The sequence below is a fragment of the Entamoeba invadens genome (assembly GCF_000330505.1).
Source record: "Entamoeba invadens IP1 unplaced genomic scaffold scaff_1105074726713, whole genome shotgun sequence".
NCBI lineage: Eukaryota > Evosea > Mastigamoebida > Endamoebidae > Entamoeba > Entamoeba invadens.
In genome coordinates this window covers 52984-74689 of record NW_004443770.1, presented here as the reverse complement: position 1 = coordinate 74689, position 21706 = coordinate 52984, and the positions used below count along the sequence as shown (strand labels likewise).

Sequence of the window (21706 nt, the reverse complement as noted above, 5' to 3'; positions counted from 1 at the left end):
AACAGATATACGAGATCGAGTTTGAGATGAGATGAATTATATTTTATTATAACTCAACGTCGGTATTTTAAATAACTTTGAGTTTGTGAAACTGTTTAGAGAAACATTGGATTAAAAATGAGTTACATTTGTGTAAATAGTAAAATGTGGTTTTTACACAAAAATGAGAAAAATTGTACACTTTCTGTTCTAATACCAAATGAATTCTGGATTTGACAAATTTTCCATTCAAAGCATTAAAAAACAGTGTTTAAACTTGAAAAGGACTTAAAATATCATTAAGTCTTCACCTGAACAAATCAACATATACACTAGCCCAAGTTTTGCAAATGTCATGAAATATATTTTAATTAATTATTTTTTTCTTTTTTGTTATAAAAATGTTATTAAAATGTTATTTTTAATGAAAAATAATTTGTTATTATTAAAATGTTTTTGTCTTATAACATAATTTCAGTTTTTTTAATTTTTTTGTTATTTCCAAAAATAAAACCATAATTTACTCACTTAAGTAGGTTTATTCTAAATTAAGTACTTAAATATTGTCAATGTAAAACAATGTTATTTTTAAATAAAAAAAGTAAAAAAATAAATTAAAAAATAAAGGAAAAAATAGTAAAGAAAAAGAACAAATAAAGTTGTTTATAATTGCAAAAAACAAACGATTAAATGTTTTTATTTTGAAAGAAGAACAAAATCATATTCAATCATTAAGTTTAAACTTCAATTCAACAAATTATGATTCCGAAGACAATTCGAAAAAATAATACAGCCATACATAAAAATAATCCATATAAATATCCAACAGAAACAGTAACAATAATCGAAGAATTACATTAAGTTTATCAAGAAAATAACAATTAAAAAACAATAAATATTTAGTTGTGCCTATAATTAATATTAATAATATTAAACATACATGAAGAGCTTATAATAGAAAACACAAAATGTTGGAAATCATTTTTTAACATTTATCAGATATCTTAAAATAACAGACAATTGCAGTTGATTATATTCACTAATTAACTCAAAATATATTGACTATTTGAGTGAAAATGAAATAGGTTTTATACGATACAAGAAATTATTTAATAATAAATGGATATAATTTCTTTTTTGAAACAATTTTTCCTTTTATTATTTAAAAGGTATGATAATCAAAAACAGAGAAACTTTTTAAAAGAATTATATTTTATTATTTTATTTAATAATAATAATAATATCAAAAAGTCTAAAACTAAGTAATCTCGTCCTATTCTTTTTAAGTTCTTCATGATTGTATTCCATCCCTACCAATTACACCACTGGGTAACATATTGTCAGGAATTTGGAACTCAACTGCTGGCATCTGTTTTTTGATAAAATGAAAAAGAAAACGAATATGTATGAGTTAATTACATCATCAATAATAATTGAAATGTGTATCAATTGTTTTTTACTACATTGTTGTACCATACAACTTGTATGATACAACAATGTAGTAATAAGTTTAAACAACTTAAATAGTTCAATACACAAATTTTACAATACTAGTTAAAAGATAATTATTGAAATTAAAATAGGGTTTTGTTATGTTTGTTTTATTTTTTCAATTAAATTTAATTTTTATTATAAATAAACTATAAAAAATAGTTTTTTTAATATTTACAACTTTAAAATAATAAACAAATTTACTTATAAGTATTTTGTTTATTTAAAAAACATGGTTTGTTTTATAATTATAAAGTTAATTCCATACACAATCACATCGATTTATTTTAACAAAAACCAACAAATCAACATTGTTTAAGAATCCAAACCAAATTAATTTAATTTAATTTTGTTCAACTAGAAAAGAGAAACTGAAAAAATAAATAGATAAAAAGTTGATTATCTCATTCAATTTTTGGTGTAAGTCGTGCATTGATTACAATGCAATTGTTTGAAAGCGAGAATTCGGGTCACCTCGATGAAAAAAGTACTATTTGAAATGAAAATATGTATAATCCACTTTATCTAAATTCTATTATCATTGAAAACAAAATTGCATTTCAAAAATTAATAAATTGAAAACATTGAAAAAACTTTTAAAAAAACATTAATTTAGTCAATTCAATTAAAAAGATACATCTGTTGTTATGCATGCTGTTTCGAAGCTGAAACAACAACGTGTATTTTTCAAATTTTATTTTTAATATCCTATTTTGATGATAGGTCATTTCATCTTTGAAAATAACATTTCTACATCCATTGTTGCAAGAAAAATAATCATTGTTTTTACAACAAAACTTTGTAATTCCAAAAGTTAAAATTGTTTAAATGTTGTATTATTGTCGACCAGAATGAAACCGTATTGCTATTTTGTCAACATCTCAAAAGTTTATTGCAACTCTTTTTTATTTTTATGATATTTTCTAAATTCACGTTCACTGCAATTATATAAATAATTAGTTAATCTTACAACTTCTACTAATAAATTCTTGTAATTATCAATTAATGCTATAAGCTTTTACTACGTTCATGAATGTCAGTGATAGCCAGAATACCATCATTACAGTAAGGCCTTGGTTTTTGTCCCAAACAGTTAAATCAATGATGTAATTTGAAAAGTCGACAAGACCACCAATTATGTTCATATTTACTGAGTGTGACACGTTATTGTATCTAATAGTTAGTTCAGTCAAAATTCGATACTTTAATTTAAGAAGTAGTGAACTTTCAAAAATTTTTCCAGTTTGGTAATATCTTTAAAGTTTGTTTTTTCGACCTTTCTTATCAAACTATTATAACCAATAAACACCTTAGTTCTTTTTGTGTCTTCAGTAACTATTCCTTTCTTGAATGGAACTTGAGGAATAAAATTATAATTTTAAAATACTCTATAGTTATTAATTTTTTAATTTATATTTCCTTTATATCAATTTTTGTATAAATTGTACTATTTAAAAAAATCAAGTAAATAATTTAAAACAATTTATATATCAAATATATACTTTGTTAAAAATTTTATAATTTAAAGTAATATCATTCAAAATGTTGTATATGTACATCCATCACTTGAAACAATAAGAAAATATTCCCATTTTTACATTTTTACTTTGTTTTTTAAAGTCTTTAATTCTTTCTTCTTTACAAAACCACTGACAAACAGATTCTATCGTTTTTACTTTTGGTTCCGCTTCAAAACTTTCACCCATATGGTAGCACAACCATCGGTTGTAATGCAATGTAAATTAACCAATGGTATTCCAAGTGACAACACTCATCAAGTAACCGTATTGTAAAAATTTCAGTTGAATTTGTATTAACAGAATTTACAAATTCTTCAAAAGCTGTTTGTTCTACAATGAAATAAAACGGATTGTTTTTAAGTGTGACTCCAAGTAACTTCCTTTTAAAAACTTCTCTATCCATTTATTGTGAAGTAGACAAAATACCAATATTTTCTGTTTCATGTTGTTTGGAAAAGCGTGTATTAGACTTCAAGAAAAGGCATACAGATTATTCAAAATCATGAGAATTTTTCTCTCATTTTTTTATTTTAATTATATTTTTAACCCTCAATAAATTTTATGTCTGATAAATATTATGTACGGGGGTGAAACTGAAGGTATAAGTTTGAAAGCGGATGTATTAATTTAGGGTTTTTGATGCCAAATTTGGCATTTTTCTGGGTTTTATGATTCGTAAAATAAGCCAACCCCCTTGATTTGAATTTGACAATGAAAAACAATGCAAACAAAATGAAAAGAATCAATAAATATGTTTTGTAACGATTCCAACATATTAATATTTTAATAGTATTTTAATTATATCAATGGTTATATAAAAATTCATCATGAATTTGTGTGTTTTTAATAATCAGCTAAAGTTAAAAAATGAATCAATAGTAATAATTATTATAATTAAACCATTAAAAATAATTGACGGTGTATTATAGTAAATTTGTTATTATTCAATTGTATTTTCAGGGTTTAAGACAAAACACAACCCGTTTACAACTTGATAAATATTTTAAGTGTATTTTAATGTGTGGGTGAGTATTAGCTTTATGGTTTGTTTGTTTATTTATTATCAACACAATTATTTAAAAATGTTATATTGACGTTCAGATTGGTTAATGCAGCTCATTATTACACTTTGGTTTGTGTTTTTCAAACGCAGGCCGGTCGTGAAGGCCGCGAAACACAACCCAAATTATCGTAAATCATTTTTATGTCGAGTGTTGTTTGAATAATAACAAAATAATGATAAATTTATTATAAACAAGAATAATATAATGTATAGTAAATAATTAATATTGTTATAATTTCTTGTGTTGAAATTTATAATAATTTTTATAATTTTGTAACTATAATATTAACTATATTTTCCTTTTCCAAAAATCGTGACTGTGTTGGAAATAGTGGTTTTTGTCCAATTTTACTTGTTTTTTGTTGTAGTTATGTCGCATTAAACGGCTTAAATTTAATGATTTACATGTTAGTTCGTTTTTGGCCAATAGATTAAAAGAAAATGAACCCTAAATTAATACATCCACTTTCAAATTAATACCTTCAGTTTCACCCCTGTATTACTTTTAAACAATAAAGTATTTTAACAAATTATTATAAAATTACAACAATCGTTTACATGTAAAACTTAAAGTTGAAATAGTCTTCAATGCTTTATTATTATAAATGAAATTACACAATAATAAATAAATAACAACTTGTTGATTCGATTGATAATATACAAAATATTTGAAATATTATCACATTTATAAAAAGTAACTTACCAATTGTTATACACAATCAGTTGAAAGCAATAATATCAAGAAAATCATTTGAATATGAAACAAAATTCGTTTCTTCTTTCAGTTTGAAATGTGAGTTGTATACTTATACAATAATTATAAAAATCAATTGTTTCACAAGTTTATCATTAATAATATCACTTTCTTGGTTGTTTTCTTATACAATTTCAAAAATAATTATTTTATATAATAAAATATACAATTATTTCGTCAAAATATAATGAAGAAGAAATAGTAATAAATCAGTAACAACTACATCTAATGACATTATGGTTCATTGATTCAACGAACTTTCCAAAAAATAAAGCAAATAAATTATTTAATTTCGAAGCAGATTAGTTTTAAACGATGCTCAAATAATAAACATGTTACAAATAAAAAAGAATTCTATTTGATGTACGATAGTTAAAAGGATGATTATAAAATTGTGAATGAAACAGTCTGGTTCAAAATTCAAGTCTTTCGTGGTTTCGAAAAAAGAAAAATAGTATTGACGTATTCTTAAAACTATGTTTATTAATTTTAAATATAAAATCTCCTATAACACCCATTTCATGAAACATAAAAACATTCCGCTATCTGTACTTACTTTTGTAATTTTTTAATTGTATTGCTTTTAGATACATTTAATTATTGTCATTTAATTTGGTTTATTGAACTTTTTCTGTTTCCTTCTTTTTTCTTTATTATATAATAAAATTTTCTTAAATTGATTTTATGTGAATTTTTTATCAGAAAATAGTATTTTATAAAATAAAGTAAATAATGTAAATTGTTTATTTTATTCAATTAAAAATAATAATATAAATAATAATAAAATAATAATTATTTTTAATTTATATTAAAAATAACTTTTTAATATGAATAATAGTAAAAATATCAAGAATGAATAATACAATAAAGTAAAAAGAGAAAAAGACAGTCAATAAATTTAATATTATTAAGAGTTAATACATTGAAAGGAATCTCATGGCCTGTCTGTACTTCCAATTGATGTGGAAGTCGCGTTGCTTTTCAATGTGTGACTTCATTGCCTCTTGAATTTTCTCGTCAGTGATCTCACCTCTTCCGATGAGTGAGTTGATTGCGGTGTTTCTCAAAGTGACATGATCAGTCGTGATGAAGTCTTTTTCCTCATCGATTGGATGTGGACAACACTGCTCATAAAACTTCAATAACACGCGCATCGGAGATTCCCCAACCTCAAGAGGGATAACATTTCGGTTGTACAAACATGCTATCTCTTGTTCAATTTCCATTAGTTTCTTTTCTAGTTCATTAGCTTTGTATTAATTTTTTATTGTATTAAATAACACCTTTTTATATTTAACGAGCCATTAGTTTTAATTAAATATAATACATTAATTATTTACACAATTTTATATATAAATAATAGTAAAATTGTATCGTTAATTTTAATCTCACTCAGAAACTATAAGCCAATGGTAAAATATAGTATAATATAGTATAATATAGTATAATATAGTATAATATAGTATAATATAATATAGTATAATATAGTATAATATAATATTATAGAAAAGTGACTCAAAACTGGTTTAAATAATTAATGAGCTATCGGAAGAGTCCATCATTTCAAGAGGTATGTGCATCGTCGTCCCAAACGATAGTTCCAATTCGACAGTCGCGTCGTGAGAATATTCTTCGTTCGAGACGGATGATCCAAGAGCCTTCTCTCACGAATTTTAGTGTGAAAGTTGATATGAAAGATCTTTACCAAATCAGTGAAGATCTTCACAATAACAGAGACGTAGAAATGTGTGTCAAGAAAGTGAAGTACTTGTGTCACAAAACGGGGTATAAATGCTTAGACGCGATGATGGACTTAAAGATCTTTTCTGACTTATTTCGAGTGTTGGTCGACCCCAATTCATCATGTGTGACTGTCGCATTCATTCTTTGGATCTTTTTTAATATGGCGACTATCAACGACGTCTACGCGATATACTTAAAGAAGAATAATATCCACAACATCTGTCTGTTGTATATGCAAAGCACTGATTTGACGGTCCGAATGAACTCTTTAAGTCTTTTGGCGACATTCACAAAGGTCGACCACTTTTTTAGTCTTGAAGAGACAGTGAATGTCTTCATTCCAAAATTGGTGAGTACTTTGAACACTTTTAAAGAGACGGAAATGGTCGAGGCTGTCGCGACGTGTTTAGAAGCAATCACTCGGACTTTTGTGATACCTTTAGAGTATTTGAGTCAATTACTTTCGCTCTTCTTTTTACTCCCGAATTACCCAGACAACTTCTTGGCGTCGTTGTCGAATCTTGTGATGCAAAAACCGAACCACAAAACTCTCTTGAGTAAGCCAAATCTCTTAGAAACAATAGCAAGTGAGCTTGATGGAGTACAATCTACAGTGTCACAGAGTGCTCTGAACTTTTTGATCGACGTCTCGGTACTTAAGCAGAAATATGCACAAAAATTGATGGATCAGAATGTCTTAGAAACAGTCACTCAAGCGTTTAAAGAGTCTTGCAGACTTTTCGACGACAACAAAAGTCTGTCTTTTTGCAATTACTTCATTCTCTTTGGAAATCTCTGTTTGATGGGGTTTCGTGCCGTCGCCGTGCTGAGAAGTTATAACATCTTCTCGTACATCTTCCAAGAAACAACACAGCCAAATATGTTCAGTGACACCGACCTCCCACAACTCATTTTTTTATTCAATAACGCATTCCAAATGTCCTCAGAGGAAGACAAGGAGTACCTCATCTGCCAACAACTGTATTATATCTATTTGAACTATTTGAAACTCCCCGACGTGGATTCTAACTCGGTCACAACCGCTTTAATAACACTCAAAAACTTCATGGATTTTTCTGAGGAGAATGAAATGGGGACAAATCACTATTTCATTGAAAGTGGGTTGCATGACATCGTTGAGGAATTATCTGGAAATCACGTGAAGAAGGTGTCCGATATCGCGTCATGTATTCTCGGTGTACATGGTGATGAAGATGATGATGATATCTTATGAACTTTCTATTGAACTCATTAAACACTAGTTACTAGAAGTAATACTAGAGTAAACTATATAATAAACTAGTTCTTATGACATTTTTTATTAATAAACAACACTAATTAATTAACAAATAATAATAGTATCGTTTTGGTTTTTAATACTTTTTTTTACAAACATTAACATTTCCCAAAGCTAGCCTTCTGGGATTGTTTTTTAAAAATAGTTGATTTAATAATAATAATACTATAATTAATAGCAAAATATTAAAAACAATATTTTTAAAATAATTTTGATTAATGTGTAACAAATTAAAAATAATATAAATAAGTTGTTTATAGTTTATTTAGTAGTAATAATAAAAAAACCATTTTCAGAAGGCAAGCTTCTTTCAAAAGATTAGTTTAACGAATTGTAATATTTAATATGAATTATAATATTATAAATAATAAATATAATAAATTGAAAGAATTTAAATTTTCAGTCAAATTCTCCACACATTGAAGCAAACAACGAGTGTTTTGAAACCAATAATACTTATAGTTTCCTTTATAATAAAAATATTATAAAAATAATATTAAAAAGTTATATAAAAACGCTCTTTTCACATGTACAGTTATTCCACCACAAATCCTCATATTCTTGTCTCCTCATTCAATAAACACTTTACCTCACCAAATCAATAGAAAACAAATGATTTACTTCTTCTTCTTCTCGTTCATTGTACCGTTCGAGACAGACCTTCTCACACACGATTGATAACTTGTATGTACTTTCGAGATGATCCCGACACTTTGTGGCGACAGAACAGCAAATGTCATTTGAATGATCGAATTCATCTCAGTGACTTGTTGTCGTGTCAGCCCGACTCTGACGAATATGTCGGAGATGATCTCGGAGACGATATCCGCCTTCTTCCGTTGGACGGAGTTAATGAGTCTTCTATCCTTCAGTCGTTCTTCGCCGTTAAACAGCCGTGTGATGACGTTGACGACTTTTTGGATGTTCATTTCCTCGTTGACAAAGCACCTTTCTTTGATATATTTACAGATGATACTCATATCCCACTTATCGTAGTTATCAATGTTATACTCGAGTGTATACTCTTCGTTCATTTTATTCTCTTCAGGTGCCATCATATTCAAATTTGGGAGGTTACAATTCTCAAGTCCAAGTTGCATTCCTCCCGGCTTCTTCGCTTCAAAGCCGACTAACTCCCTCATATTAGCTTTCTTCCGCAGACCGTCAAGTGCCCCCTTCTTCTTCCGGACTTGAACGGTCTTCACAAAGTCATTGAAGGAGTGTAACATCTGCGGTTGCATCGAAGCCATATTCTCTTTATAGAAGAGGACTTTCTTTGCTATGTCCAAGTCGGCTCCTATCGTCTCGCTCGTGTGTTTGGCCGTCTGTGACTTCTTAAACCACTTGTCACAATGGAGGCAATAGAAATATTGGTTTGGACCGTGGCGGAGTGTCACAAATCCCTTCTCAAGCTTCTTAATAGTCCGGTCCGTGTTCATAAACTCCGGGCCTTTGTCTGCAAAGTTCAGTCCGAGACCCATAGAGGTGTCCTGCATATTTTGTATGTCGGGCTGGGGAGGAGCTAAAAGGTCGTGTGGGGAAGTCACGTTCATTGACTGAATTTGAGTTTCCTTCTTCGCCCGTTTGTCGCCAAAAAAAAGCAGAAAGACACATTTTTCGAACCCCATAACATTTCTGAAAAGACAGAAATGCTCCTCTTCTTTTTTAATTGTTTTTGCTAGAAAAATGGTCGCAACTGCACTCAAAAAGTATTTTTGGGAATCTCCGACCATTTTTTCAATTTCTATTGATTTGAGACAAAAAACTCCCAGAAAAGAAACCACGTCAGACTCTATTTCAATTATAGCTCTTTATTAATTTTATTTTACTATTCTATTATCTCGTAGCTCTATTTTTGTCAATTCACAAAAAACTTTTCAAAAACTAGAGTTGTATAGTTAAAGTACTAGTCTGTGTGGTTTTCTCAATAGATTCCATTTTGGTCAATTCGTTTGTATTTGGAATGTCTTGTGGATTATTTCGGGAGTTTTGCTGCAACAAACACTCCAAAATCCATTTCTGTTGGCTTTCTTAGTTCCAAGAAGCTTTTTCGACGCATTTTTGGGTGCTCCCCTTTAAAAAACTTCTCAAAAATACATCCAAAAACATTTCCTGCTTCTTAATAACATTTCCAATACCATTTTTTAGCATTTGTTATTCTTCTACACTTTAAATCAACGAGTCCATTTCAAACATTCTACTAAAAAAGAACTCCCTTCGAATGGTATTAAAATATTATATTTATACGATTTAATTATAGTTCAATGGAGTGTCTGATGAAAATCGAAGGAATCTTAGTATCTTGAAAAAAAGTATGACAAGCATCTGGTTTAAAGGACAGACGACAACTTTGGCCTTCCCCGTGAAGTGTTCTGACGTTGTCGAGAAGCTCAAAATTGAAAATGTCCCGTCACAGGTTGTCGGGTTAAAGGTGAATGGCATTGCACAGACCCTATCAAGTTACATACTAACACCAGAATGTGAGGTTGCGCCGTGCTACATTGACTCTGTTGAAGGTAAAAACATGTGTCGCCGCACCGAAGCGTTCTTACTCCGTCTTGCGTTACACAAGACTTTTCCATCCACGCGAATGGCTGTTATAGCTGAATTTGGCGATGGGACGAAGTACTCTCTTGACCCGCTTTTGACGCCCGAAGAGCTTCAAATTGTTTATAAAGAGTACGAAGCCCTTCACCACAGAGTTTTAACACCACTTCGAATGTCATTCAATTCTTGCAAACAGTTCTTTACTGAGACGAAGCAACTTCATTCGCTTTCGTTGGTGTGTTCCTTGAACAACCCGTTCTATGAGTGCATTTCACTTGACAAATTCTATACCTTGACTCTTTCACAACCATTTGTGTCGGACCCAAGTGTCTTCAAACAGAAGGCGTTGCTCAGATTGGAAGGAGCAACCGTTTTCTTGGATTACCCCGACTTTATGGTGACGGACTCGTACACGATGGAACAAAACCCTATTCCTACATGTCAGTTGTACAACAATTTGGATGTTGGAGAAGTCAATAAAACAATCACACAAAGGACGTACGACGAGAACGTGTTAGAAGCCGAGAATTACCACACGCGGCAATTGGCCAAGTTGATTGATAAAGTCGAGGAGAAAGACACACAACTGATATTAATAGCGGGGCCAAGCTCTTCGGGGAAGACCACTTTTGCTCATAAAGTCAGTCTTGCGTTGGAGGGAATCGGTCATAAGCCACTTGTGATGTCTGTAGATAACTACTATGTCAATAAAGACAAATGTCCTCTTGATGAGAATGGACAGCGCGACTGGGAACGCATCGACGCGCTCCGTCTCGACTTGATTAATCAACACCTTTGTGACTTAATGGACGGCAAAGAGATCAAAATCCCACACTTCGACTTCGCGACGTCAACGGAGACTGTTGGGAAGGGGACGTCTGCTTCTTTAGCGCGCGGGGGTATAATCATCATGGAAGGGATTCATTGTCTTGATGAGAGAATGACACAAAAGGTACCTCATGAGAAGAAAGTGAAGGTCTTTATAGCGCCAGTCTCTCATTCAGTGTGTTTGACTGATGATGTCGTCTTAGATAACAATTTCTTACGAATTCAACGCCGAATGGTCAGAGATATGTTATTTAGAGGATACCCCGTCGAACGCACTCTTGAAGTCTGGGACAACGTTGCCGGCGCGGAAAAGATTTGGATCTACCCGTACATCAAAGAGGCGGATTTCGTCTACACCACGTTCATGGCATATGAAGTCAATTTGCTCGTCACGTTCTCGCAATGTTTGCTCCGCGCAGTTAACCCCAACGACCCTCTGTATGGATTTGCACAATCATATCTCCGATTGCTCTCATTCTACTTACCAATGGACTCGGTGGGATTCGCACCAAATTCGGTGTTAAGAGAGTTTTGTGGGGGAGGAGTGTTTAACTGCCATTGATTAAGTTTTGGATTCACCGTTTCAGTTTTGTCGAGTTGCTATGAGCACCAAAATGCTTCAACCGTTCAGTTTGCCTTTTGAATTTCCTGTTTTTTACTTGAAAAGTATTTTTTAAAGTGAACGAATTAATCCCGATTTTTCAGAACAATTTTTATTCCTATTGAGTTGAACAAAGTCGTTTGATAATCAATTTGAAAATCATTTTGGTCTTCGAATCAATTGTCTATTAAGAAAGAAACGTATTAATAATTTTAATACAGTTAATTATTAAAATAGTTTTAATATAGTATCGACCAAAACTCAAGAACTTCAAAAGACTGAACTTCAAAATATACTATTCTATGCAGTTATTGTTTCTAGTCTTCTTTCTTTTGATTTCCGATGCTGAATCATCGAAGACAGCGAAGCGGTATCGATGGTCACAAGTCGACAAATGGAATAAAAAGGCGAAGGGGAGTCGAGTACTTATAGTGTACACTGGAGGGACTATAGGGATGGTGAAAGGCCCCAAGGGGTTATTCCCACAAAAAGGGTATATGTCGAACATCCTTCGAGGGATGAGTGAGTTACAAAGTGAGAGTCGAGTTGATTTTGATATAGTTGAGATGGACCCGTTGTTGGACAGTTCATCTATATCACCTAAAGATTGGGTCAAAATAGGCGATATCATTAATAAGTACTATAAACAATATGATGGGTTTGTTGTGTTACACGGGACAGACACAATGCAGTACACGGCTAGTGCGCTCAGTTTCATGTTTGAGAATTTGAAGAAGACGATAGTCATTACGGGCTCCCAAATACCTATTGGAGAGCCTTATACTGACGCTAAAAACAACTTGATATCTTCTCTGAAAATTGCAGCACATGTGAATATACCGGAAGTCGTGATGGTCTTTGGAGGGTTGTTGATGAGAGGAAATCGAGTGACAAAGACGTCGGCAAGTTCACTGAGAGGGTTTTCGTCGGTCAATTACCCGATCCTTGCGAAGCTTGATTTGCGATTTGAATTGAACCACCCACTTGTCTTAGAACAGCCAAAGGGGGAGATGAAATATCACAGAAACATGTCGAGCAAAGTCGCGGTGGTTACACTCTACCCGGGTATTACGGGCAATATCATTAAGGCAATTGCTAACTCCGGAGTCAAAGGAATCGTTATACAAGCCTTTGGAGAAGGCAATGCGCCTGAGAGTAAAGACTTTGTCGAAGGTCTGAAGTATGCCGATAACAAGGGAATTGTCATGGTAGACACAACGCAATGTGGGAATGGAAATGTTAATATGGACTCATATGCAGCCGGTTCTGGTCTTAAAGAGGCGCATGTGATCAACGGAAGAGATATGACTGTGTCCGCTGCCTTCACAAAATTGGCAAATTTGTTCGGAAGAAAAATGAAGGACATTGATCTAAGAAAGATGATGGAAAAGGATGTGTGTGGCGAAATGACTATCCCAGTCAAGGAGGAACTTTAACTAATTTTTTGATGTGATTGGTATAGTATATTTTTTAGTATTTTTATAGTTTTATACCAAAGAAGATATGCTCTGTGGTATATTACTGTACCATTTGTTATAGTTAAATGTATTAGATTTATTGTGTTTAGTTTTTGATATGAATACATTTTGGAATTAAAAACCCAAAAATGAATAAAAAAAAACAAATAGTATTATAATTGTTTAAAGTATAATAAATTAATAAATTAAAGAACAAAAATGGGAAGAAAAGAAGTTTATATTAATCAATCGAATCAAAACTAAAAAAGTAAAGACAAAAAATGGCATCCCTTCGTTCAAATTTTGATATTCTCATCACAGCCGTTTTGCTTGTCTCATCGTTTTTGTCAGTTTCATTTATCTCTGAATATCTGTTTGTTTTTTTTTGACTCCATCAGTCCAAATAATATTAACACAGTATAATTTATTATAATTTATTATAATTTATTAATTACTCACTTTAAGTACAAGAGAACCATTTACTGCAGAAAAAATCAAATTTACAGGAACGAGTTCTTTAGTTTTGGCACAAGCGTTGTTTTCAGCGTGTGCTGGACTTATTTTGATGAAAGTATTTCACGAGGAGTATAGTGGCCATTTTCCAAAAAAAGAATTTATTCTTTTGAGTCAAACATATTGTGGCGCGATGTTTGTTTTTGAACTAAAATTATTCATTTGAAGTGATAAAAAATGACTTAAAGGTTCTTTTCTAATAAAGCTTTATTATACATTGACTATCCTACACATTTAATAACAAAATTATTTAAACCCGTGACGGTATTGTTATTCACAATATTCTTCACAAAAAAGTACACCATGAGACAAATAGTATTCAGTTCTATCACTTTCTTCGGAGTCTTTTTATTCACCAGCGAAAAGATTTTCAACTTAAAAAAGACGGACACGGAGTATACAAGCGCTTCGTATTTCTTCGGACTCTTTTTGATCCTGATGTCACTCTTGGCTGATGGAATCGCCTCATCGGAGGAAGATATAGTGACACATACATATCATGTACCAACATTCAGAGTGATGGCTTACTCCAACTTATTTGCTGTCCCAACATTCCTTGTCATTTCCCTTGTCACAGGAGACTTGGCACAAGTCTTCTATTTCATTAGAAACGATTTTGAGTTCTCACTCATCATATTGTGCTTTGTCACATGCTCAGTATTAGGGCAGTTTTTGATATACAGACTCATTCATTTGGCTAACACGTTGCTCCTTACTGCTGTCACTAACACAAGAAAGATAGTCACTATGGTCATCTCCGTGTTGTTCTTCCACCACCCAATTTCTATGATACAAATAATTGCGGCATGCATCGTGTTTGGTTCGTTGTTTGCTGACATCATGACAAGAAAGCCGCATAACAAAGAAAAGGAAATAACAGACGAGAAAAAGGAGAATTGATTTCTTATATTATTATTATTATTATTATAAGTACAACTATTTTATTCTCTGTGTTGAAATACATCATAATAATTTGTAAATTGAAGTATAATGAATGCTAAGAGACAAAATGCTTTAGAACCCTCCTCTAAGTCTTAAGACAAGGTGAAGAGTCGATTCCTTTTGGATGTTATAGTCAGAAAGCGTTTTCCCTTCTTCAAGTTGTTTACCAGCAAAAATGAGTCTTTGTTGATCTGGGGGAATCCCTTCCTTTTCTTGGATTTTTGCCTTGATAGCGTCAATTGAGTCGTTTGGCTCGACTTCAAGAGTAATGGTCTTGCCTGTCAAGGTCTTCACAAATATTTGCATTGTTTATCTTGATGATAATCAATCCCTTTTTATATCATATGATATACTTCAATGACGTGTCTTGTATATTTTTAAAAAACTTCTAATAATTATTTTTAATTATATTAATAGTTTTTTAATTGATTCGTTTTACTGAAAAATATTGATTTTTTTTGTTGTTTTTTTTGTGTGATGTACAAACCCAACATACCACACAGAAAAACCCATCTGCAAATAATAAATTTATAGTAATTTATAGTTTTTTTAAATTTTTCTGAAAAAAACTTTAAATAGTTTTCAGAACCTATTTTTATAGTTTGCAGGTTGGTTTTTCTAGATATTGTTTAATTTTATTTTAAATGATAATAGAATTAGTTTTTTTGTTTAAAATTTTTATCAATCCATAACACAAATATATTATCGTTTACAATAATTATAAACAAAAACGATTTTATTAAAAAGGATCAGATATGCGATTCCGCACTGGCTGTGGGTCTCGACAATTTCTAAATCAACTTTCGTTCATTCGGGGAAAGAATACTCATCACATCCATTTCTTCAATTAAATAAATTGGTTTATTTACTATTATTAAAAAAGTATAATTATGGGGATTTATTTTACTTTCTATATCATCATAAAATGAACCATTTATTTAAAAAAGCAGATACCATTGTCTTTGATGACTGGAAGCGTATTATCATAATTATTGACAGTTCGATTTAAAACGTGATAGTATTTGCAAAGATTATACCAAATGATAACAAAAGCAGATAACCCATTTTCAGTAACACAAAAATTGATGAAATAAAGTCGGCAAAATAGCCATGTTAAAAAAACTTTACAAAAAAAGGATTGTTTTGAAATTAATTATTTAAGATTTTGACACCATTTATTTTTTTTACCAACAATCAAATCGAGTTTTGTAAAAAATGACTGAGTATGAATATATTATAATGTTGTATTGTCTTTATGACAAAATGACAATATTTAAAAAATAACGGTCAATATTGTTCACTTTTTTTGATGAAAAACCAACGAAAAGAAAAGTTTGATGTTTTTTCATACTGATATACCAAAAAAAACAATTGTAATAAAAAATGAAATTAAATTAATTTGTTTTATAAACTATAGTGTGAGATGGGAAACAATCATCTCCAATTGATGTAACACTTGACGGAATTGTTATAGTACTCAGACTGTTACATAAACAAAAGCAATTATAACCTATTGACGATACTTTTGAATGAATTGTTATATTGCTCAAATTACCACATCCACGAAAAGAATAATCACCATATGATCTGACACTTGGTCCAATTTTAATGTTGATAAGGTTACTACATCCATCAAAACAATGATTACTAATAGTTGTGACACTTGATGACACATCAACATGTTTCAAATTAATACAATAACTAAAACAATACTCACCAATAGATGTCACACTTGATGGTATTATCATTTCATTTAGACTGCTGCATCGACTGAAACAACTTTTACCAATTGATTCAACACAATATGGTATTGTGATATTGCTCAGATTGCTACACATAAAGAAACAATTGTCACTTATTGATGAAACACCACTTGGTATATCAATACAATTCATACCACCACATTCATAGAAACAAAATTCACTAATTAATACGACACTTGGTGGTATCACTATGTTCCTCAGACTACTACATTGTTCAAAACAACTACTATTTATAGATGTCACACTTAAAGGTATTACCACCTCACTAAGATGGGCACAATCGCGAAAACATTCATTACCAATTGATACGACACTTGACGATATTGTGATACTTCTTAGATTTTGACAATATCTGAAACAACATTTTCCAATTCTAATGACATTTGGTGGTATAACAATATCACACAAATCATAACATCTTTCGAAACAAATATCAGAAATTGATGAAACAATTGGTGGAATGGTATTACCAAACTGTTCCCTATCGTTTTTATTATATGTCACATTTTTAAATTTGTAATTGAAATTTTTGTTTTTTAAATAAGTTTCATAATCCACATTGAACCACATTATTACATCATAAAACGTTTTCTTGACAACAATGTCTTTATCATCATTTATATCATTAAAAAAACCAAATTCAGATTTGACAAGAAAACCATTTCCAAAGTTCTCATCATGTATATCCCATAAGTGCAGTGTCTCAATGTTTGGGAAGTACCTGATTGTTTTGTCGGTCAACCGAATTGGGTTGAAATGAAACTTGTCCAAATTAAAGCGGCATTTTTTACAAACTAACTCCAGAACTACAAAGTCTTCTATTTTATTGAAGTATTGTGAGACTATCATGATGTGATAACTGCTAAGTAACGCCATTTATTTAATTATTCGATTGAATCGTTTTTTATGTTTATTTATTCATCTTTTTGAATTGTATTCAACGATTTAAAGTAAAAATGCTTTTAATAATTAAATAAGTGTTATTAGAAACCCTTCCTGTACCAAAATTTCCAAAAAATGTAAACTTATTTTTATCTTATTCATTTTAGATGTAAATCAGAGAGAAATAATGCAAAAACGCTTTAATTTTTTTACAATTATGGGAATACCAAAAAAAAATAATAGTAAAAAATAATTTAATTTAATATATATTAATAGTAAATTATAAAAATGTATTTTGTTGAAAAAAGGTTCACTTCAGTGAGAAAAACTTGAAGATTTTTCTTGTTATTTTTTTTCAAGATAAAAAAAATTTTCTTTTATTTTTAAAATTTTCTGTATAGTATAATAAACTATACAAAATAAGTCTTTTCAAAAATGGTTTTTTTAAAATAAAATTGTATTGAATATAATATAATATCACTATAATTTTTAGTAATAAAACTCTTTTAAACATTACTATATGATATATTTACGTCATTGTAAAAAATAATTATTTCGTTTGACCAAACTGTATTACACTTATTACTTGTAAAACATACAAAAAAACTTGCAAACTTTTTATATATTATAAATGTTACATCAAATTGGAACTGTAAATTACAATATTAAAACTAAATATCAGTTTAATTAGAATAACTTGTGGTTTATGGATTTAAGTTTATATTCATTAATATATGTTATTACAATCATATTTCTGGTATTAGAAGGGTTAATTATTAAATTGCACGATCAGGCGTTCGTCAATGCTCAAATTGTTTATTGTTGAATTGTTTAGATTTTCTTTATGTTTGTCTAATAAGAATTTCATGTTTTTTTGTTGTAAATATTTGTATAACATAACTCTATTGTGTTGATCCCAAAGAAAAAAATAACAAGTTATTTATTTAAGTATGAATAATAAAAATTGCAATAGTTACAACTTTTGGTATTTATATAACAAGATTCAATTTGTACAACAGAACAAAAAATGTCTAGTTTCTAACTCAATTTGAAGTAAAAATGATAAACAATAATAATGCAATAGTGTCATCCTTGTTTTATTCTATTCACAATAACTACCCAAACGAAACCCACTATTTTAGTGTTAAAACGACTAAAATTGAATTGAAATAAAATATTTATAAATTAAATTGCATTTGATTTGCAGCCATTTCACTCTTGGATTTTTTCGATGATCATCTTTAATAACATATCATTCGAACGTAGACTACTATCTAGCAGTGTTCCTGTTTTCATACACATTCTTTCTGCATTAATTACTATTACGTCAATATAACACTTATATATTATATGAAATAACAAACGTTTTTGTAACAAAAGGACTGAGAAAGCAGACCCATGTGGGTACCATCTATCCTGCACAAACGGAGGGAAGGGTTTAACTTCTCCTCGACACACGACAGACACCCGATATTTCTCGTTACTCGAAGATGTTTTCTCTGGTGAGACGACGATGATGACGTTATTAAATCGCGACCCAAAATCAGGGTCGATCAAGTCTTCGCTGTTTTCCTTTTCTTTGAAAACCAAAACAACAACGTCGTTACCGACAAATCGTTTTCTTTCCAATTTTTGGTCTGTTAAATCGTCTGGGATATACGGCGCAACGTGGAATGCAATTTCGTTGTTACGGAAGAGAGTATAAACAAACTTGTTCCCCGTCTTCTTGTTCTTAGTGTCAAGTCCTCCACTATACTTTTTCCATTCATGAAGACTTTCACTCTTCCCAAGTAATTTCAAGAATTTGTGGAAGGCCGGGGAAGTCTCTTCATTGGTATAAAACTCGCTCTCCGTTGTCTGTTTTTGTTTTGCGTATAACACTCCAAATTTATATTGCGACGTGGCCAAATTCTCTTCAAACAAAATCAACTCGTCTTGGAGTTTAGTCTTCACTTTGACCTTTTGGAACTTCTCGGGGCTCTTTACTAGAGAATTCCACCACTCCACACACTTCATGTCTTGTGTAAGGAGCGCGCGGTGTACTCCCAATTTACTAAATATTAATAAGAGTTGTAACCCTAATACAACTTGAAAACAGATGAGTGTTCCCGTGTCTTCAGATACATAGAATTGTGTGCGAGCTTGCAGTGAATACAGTGATACTATTACCAAGACTCAAGACTACCAAGGAACAAACCTTTTGAATAGAAAAAGTCCTTAAAAAAGACGAAGCTCTTGTCGATGTCAACCAACTCGTACAAAGCAAGATCAGTCTTTTTAGTCACGGACTTCTCCGAATATTCCATTTTCATTTCACTGTACTTTGTGATGTCTGCGTTGTACGACTTTTTGGACTCGAGAGACCACTCTTCCTCTGGAAGAACAAAGGAAGACCAACAGTCGATCATTTTCTTCGTGTGGTTCTCCACAATAACTTGGCACATTTTCTTTTCGGTTAACAGTCTTTTATTAGCTTTTTGAATTGAAGGTATTTGACTGTAAAACAATGGCGTCGACGCGTCGGCAGTCACTAATTTCATTATATCGTCGGACGTCCGTATTTTGTCGGACTCGCTCTTCCCCGAGCCAAAAACGTCTTGCGCCTCCGAGACAAGTGACATCTCCACGACAAGTTGGGATTTTGCCAATGAAGTCACACTGACTGAAAATCGCATACTTCGCGGACTTTTACGGTATTGCTCACTTTTCGAATCGACTTTGGGATCCCCCTTTGTTCCTGAAAATGACATCCGAGTCTTCTCAGGCTTTTTGGTTTCAACTTTCTCGAGCTTTTCAGTCTTTTCATCTTTTTTGAAGAATGAATGACGTGGCGTGGTCGATGGGGATGTTGTCGATTTTTGTTGTAAGTCGTCTGGAGCTGGTTTCTTTGAACGATGAGGAAGTGAAAATGAGAATCTTGAGCGAAAGGATGGAAAGCTTTTCTGTTCAAAGACAATAGGGGCTGTTGCACATTTCTCTGATTCTGTGTCCAGCTCAGGCTGCGTAGGGCTGACCGACATTTCAGCGTTAACGTATTTGAAGTTCTTATTTTCTATCGGCGAAACAGAGGACTTTCAGAGTTATATCTTGTGAGTTTAAACTATTTGGTCATCTATAGGTTAATAATACTATCGATATTCCATTAAAAAAGTAATAGAATATTTTGATGGAAAATAACAGGAATTAGTGCCATTCACAAATGCATGACAAACATTATCGGCATTAAATTGATATGGTTTTATATCTGAATAATAAAATCATTTAAATACTTCAAACAAAAATAAAGTTATTGGCTATATTTATTGTATTAATAATTTACTATAGAGTTATAATTTATTTCAATACAAAAGTAAACTATAATATAGTTTTATTTTTTTAATATTTTTTTACTAGTAACTATGTTAAAAAAATAATAGAAAATTTGGTTGGCTATTTTTGTACTGAAATTATTGATATTTTTAATGTGTTTTTGTGTTTGATTGCCGAAAAAATAAATGGTTTCTATTATTATTATTAGCCAGTAAATCCGAATTCATTTACAGTTTTATATTAAATTATATAACTTTATTGTATTTATTTTTGATGCAAAACTTTGCTTTTCACAAGACTTGATTATTTTTTTTAATTAATTGAAACCATTTTTTATATTATAATACAATAAACGTTTCAAGTTAAGTTTAATCAAAAATACACCAAATTAAAGTCTCTATTTTTTAAATTGAACTATAAAATACGATATCGTTATTTGAAAACTAATGGTAAATTACCTGGTAATTTACAAAAAAAAATTGGAAATTTCAGTTTTAATTTAAACGATGAAATAGCAAAGATACAAAAAATTTTACATTTTAAATCTCCAATAACAATTAATTGTTTTCGTCAAAATATCAATAAAAATAATGGCAAATAATAGAGCAAATATGTCATTTGACTTTTTGAATATATCCTTTGTAAATCTGTTTATTTTTTTATATTAAGTTTATATTATAATATATTATATTATAAAATATTATATTATCATTCGCTTTAGAAATGTATTTAATTTTTAATAATATTTAAATATTACAGTTTTTATAGTTAAAATTTATTTATTTTTTATACTATTTTCTATTATTATTTAATTTAATGTTCTATATAATTGAAAATAAATTATTTTTTTGTTATTTTTTATAGATTTTGAATTACACAAAAAATATTTCGAAAAATTATTCGAATTTTTTTTTATTTTTTCAACAGTTCGAAAATTTAATTTAAATCTCTAATTTTTACTTCTTATTTGTATTTTTTCGTCAATAAACTTTTTTAAACTAAATTGTACATAAATTA

The 21706-nt window shown here is 30.4% G+C and overlaps 8 protein-coding genes across 8 annotated transcripts; 4 read left to right on the top strand and 4 right to left on the bottom strand.

Annotated features, from left to right (window-relative positions):
• Positions 1-5721: 5721 nt before the first annotated feature.
• On the bottom strand, positions 5722-6033 carry EIN_428170 (hypothetical protein; the record flags this gene model as incomplete). Its single annotated transcript, XM_004261864.1, has 1 exon — positions 5722-6033. One exon carries the CDS (start codon positions 6031-6033, stop codon positions 5722-5724), a length of 312 nt encoding a protein of 103 aa, XP_004261912.1.
• Positions 6034-6344: 311 nt separating this feature from the next.
• EIN_428160 (hypothetical protein) lies at positions 6345-7784 on the top strand (the record flags this gene model as incomplete). The annotated part of the gene is made up of 1 exon (XM_004261863.1): positions 6345-7784. The coding sequence occupies one exon, from the start codon at positions 6345-6347 to the stop codon at positions 7782-7784; it is 1440 nt and encodes a 479-aa protein (XP_004261911.1).
• Positions 7785-8464: 680 nt separating this feature from the next.
• EIN_428150 (hypothetical protein) lies at positions 8465-9400 on the bottom strand (the record flags this gene model as incomplete). Its single annotated transcript, XM_004261862.1, has 1 exon — positions 8465-9400. One exon carries the CDS (start codon positions 9398-9400, stop codon positions 8465-8467), a length of 936 nt encoding a protein of 311 aa, XP_004261910.1.
• A 761-nt stretch (positions 9401-10161) lies between these two features.
• EIN_428140 (uridine cytidine kinase I, putative) lies at positions 10162-11784 on the top strand (the record flags this gene model as incomplete). The annotated part of the gene is made up of 1 exon (XM_004261861.1): positions 10162-11784. The coding sequence occupies one exon, from the start codon at positions 10162-10164 to the stop codon at positions 11782-11784; it is 1623 nt and encodes a 540-aa protein (XP_004261909.1).
• A 341-nt stretch (positions 11785-12125) lies between these two features.
• On the top strand, positions 12126-13259 carry EIN_428130 (L-asparaginase, putative; the record flags this gene model as incomplete). The annotated part of the gene is made up of 1 exon (XM_004261860.1): positions 12126-13259. The coding sequence occupies one exon, from the start codon at positions 12126-12128 to the stop codon at positions 13257-13259; it is 1134 nt and encodes a 377-aa protein (XP_004261908.1).
• A 302-nt stretch (positions 13260-13561) lies between these two features.
• On the top strand, positions 13562-14693 carry EIN_428120 (UDP-galactose transporter, putative; the record flags this gene model as incomplete). The annotated part of the gene is made up of 3 exons (XM_004261859.1): positions 13562-13653; positions 13746-13928; positions 13982-14693. The coding sequence occupies 3 exons, from the start codon at positions 13562-13564 to the stop codon at positions 14691-14693; spliced, it is 987 nt and encodes a 328-aa protein (XP_004261907.1).
• A 976-nt stretch (positions 14694-15669) lies between these two features.
• Positions 15670-17374, bottom strand: EIN_428110 (hypothetical protein; the record flags this gene model as incomplete). The annotated part of the gene is made up of 3 exons (XM_004261858.1): positions 15670-15857; positions 15928-15954; positions 16168-17374. The coding sequence occupies 3 exons, from the start codon at positions 17372-17374 to the stop codon at positions 15670-15672; spliced, it is 1422 nt and encodes a 473-aa protein (XP_004261906.1).
• A 1218-nt stretch (positions 17375-18592) lies between these two features.
• EIN_428100 (rap GTPase-activating protein, putative) lies at positions 18593-20400 on the bottom strand (the record flags this gene model as incomplete). The annotated part of the gene is made up of 2 exons (XM_004261857.1): positions 18593-19494; positions 19578-20400. The coding sequence occupies 2 exons, from the start codon at positions 20398-20400 to the stop codon at positions 18593-18595; spliced, it is 1725 nt and encodes a 574-aa protein (XP_004261905.1).
• Between the last annotated feature and the right edge of the window lie 1306 nt (positions 20401-21706).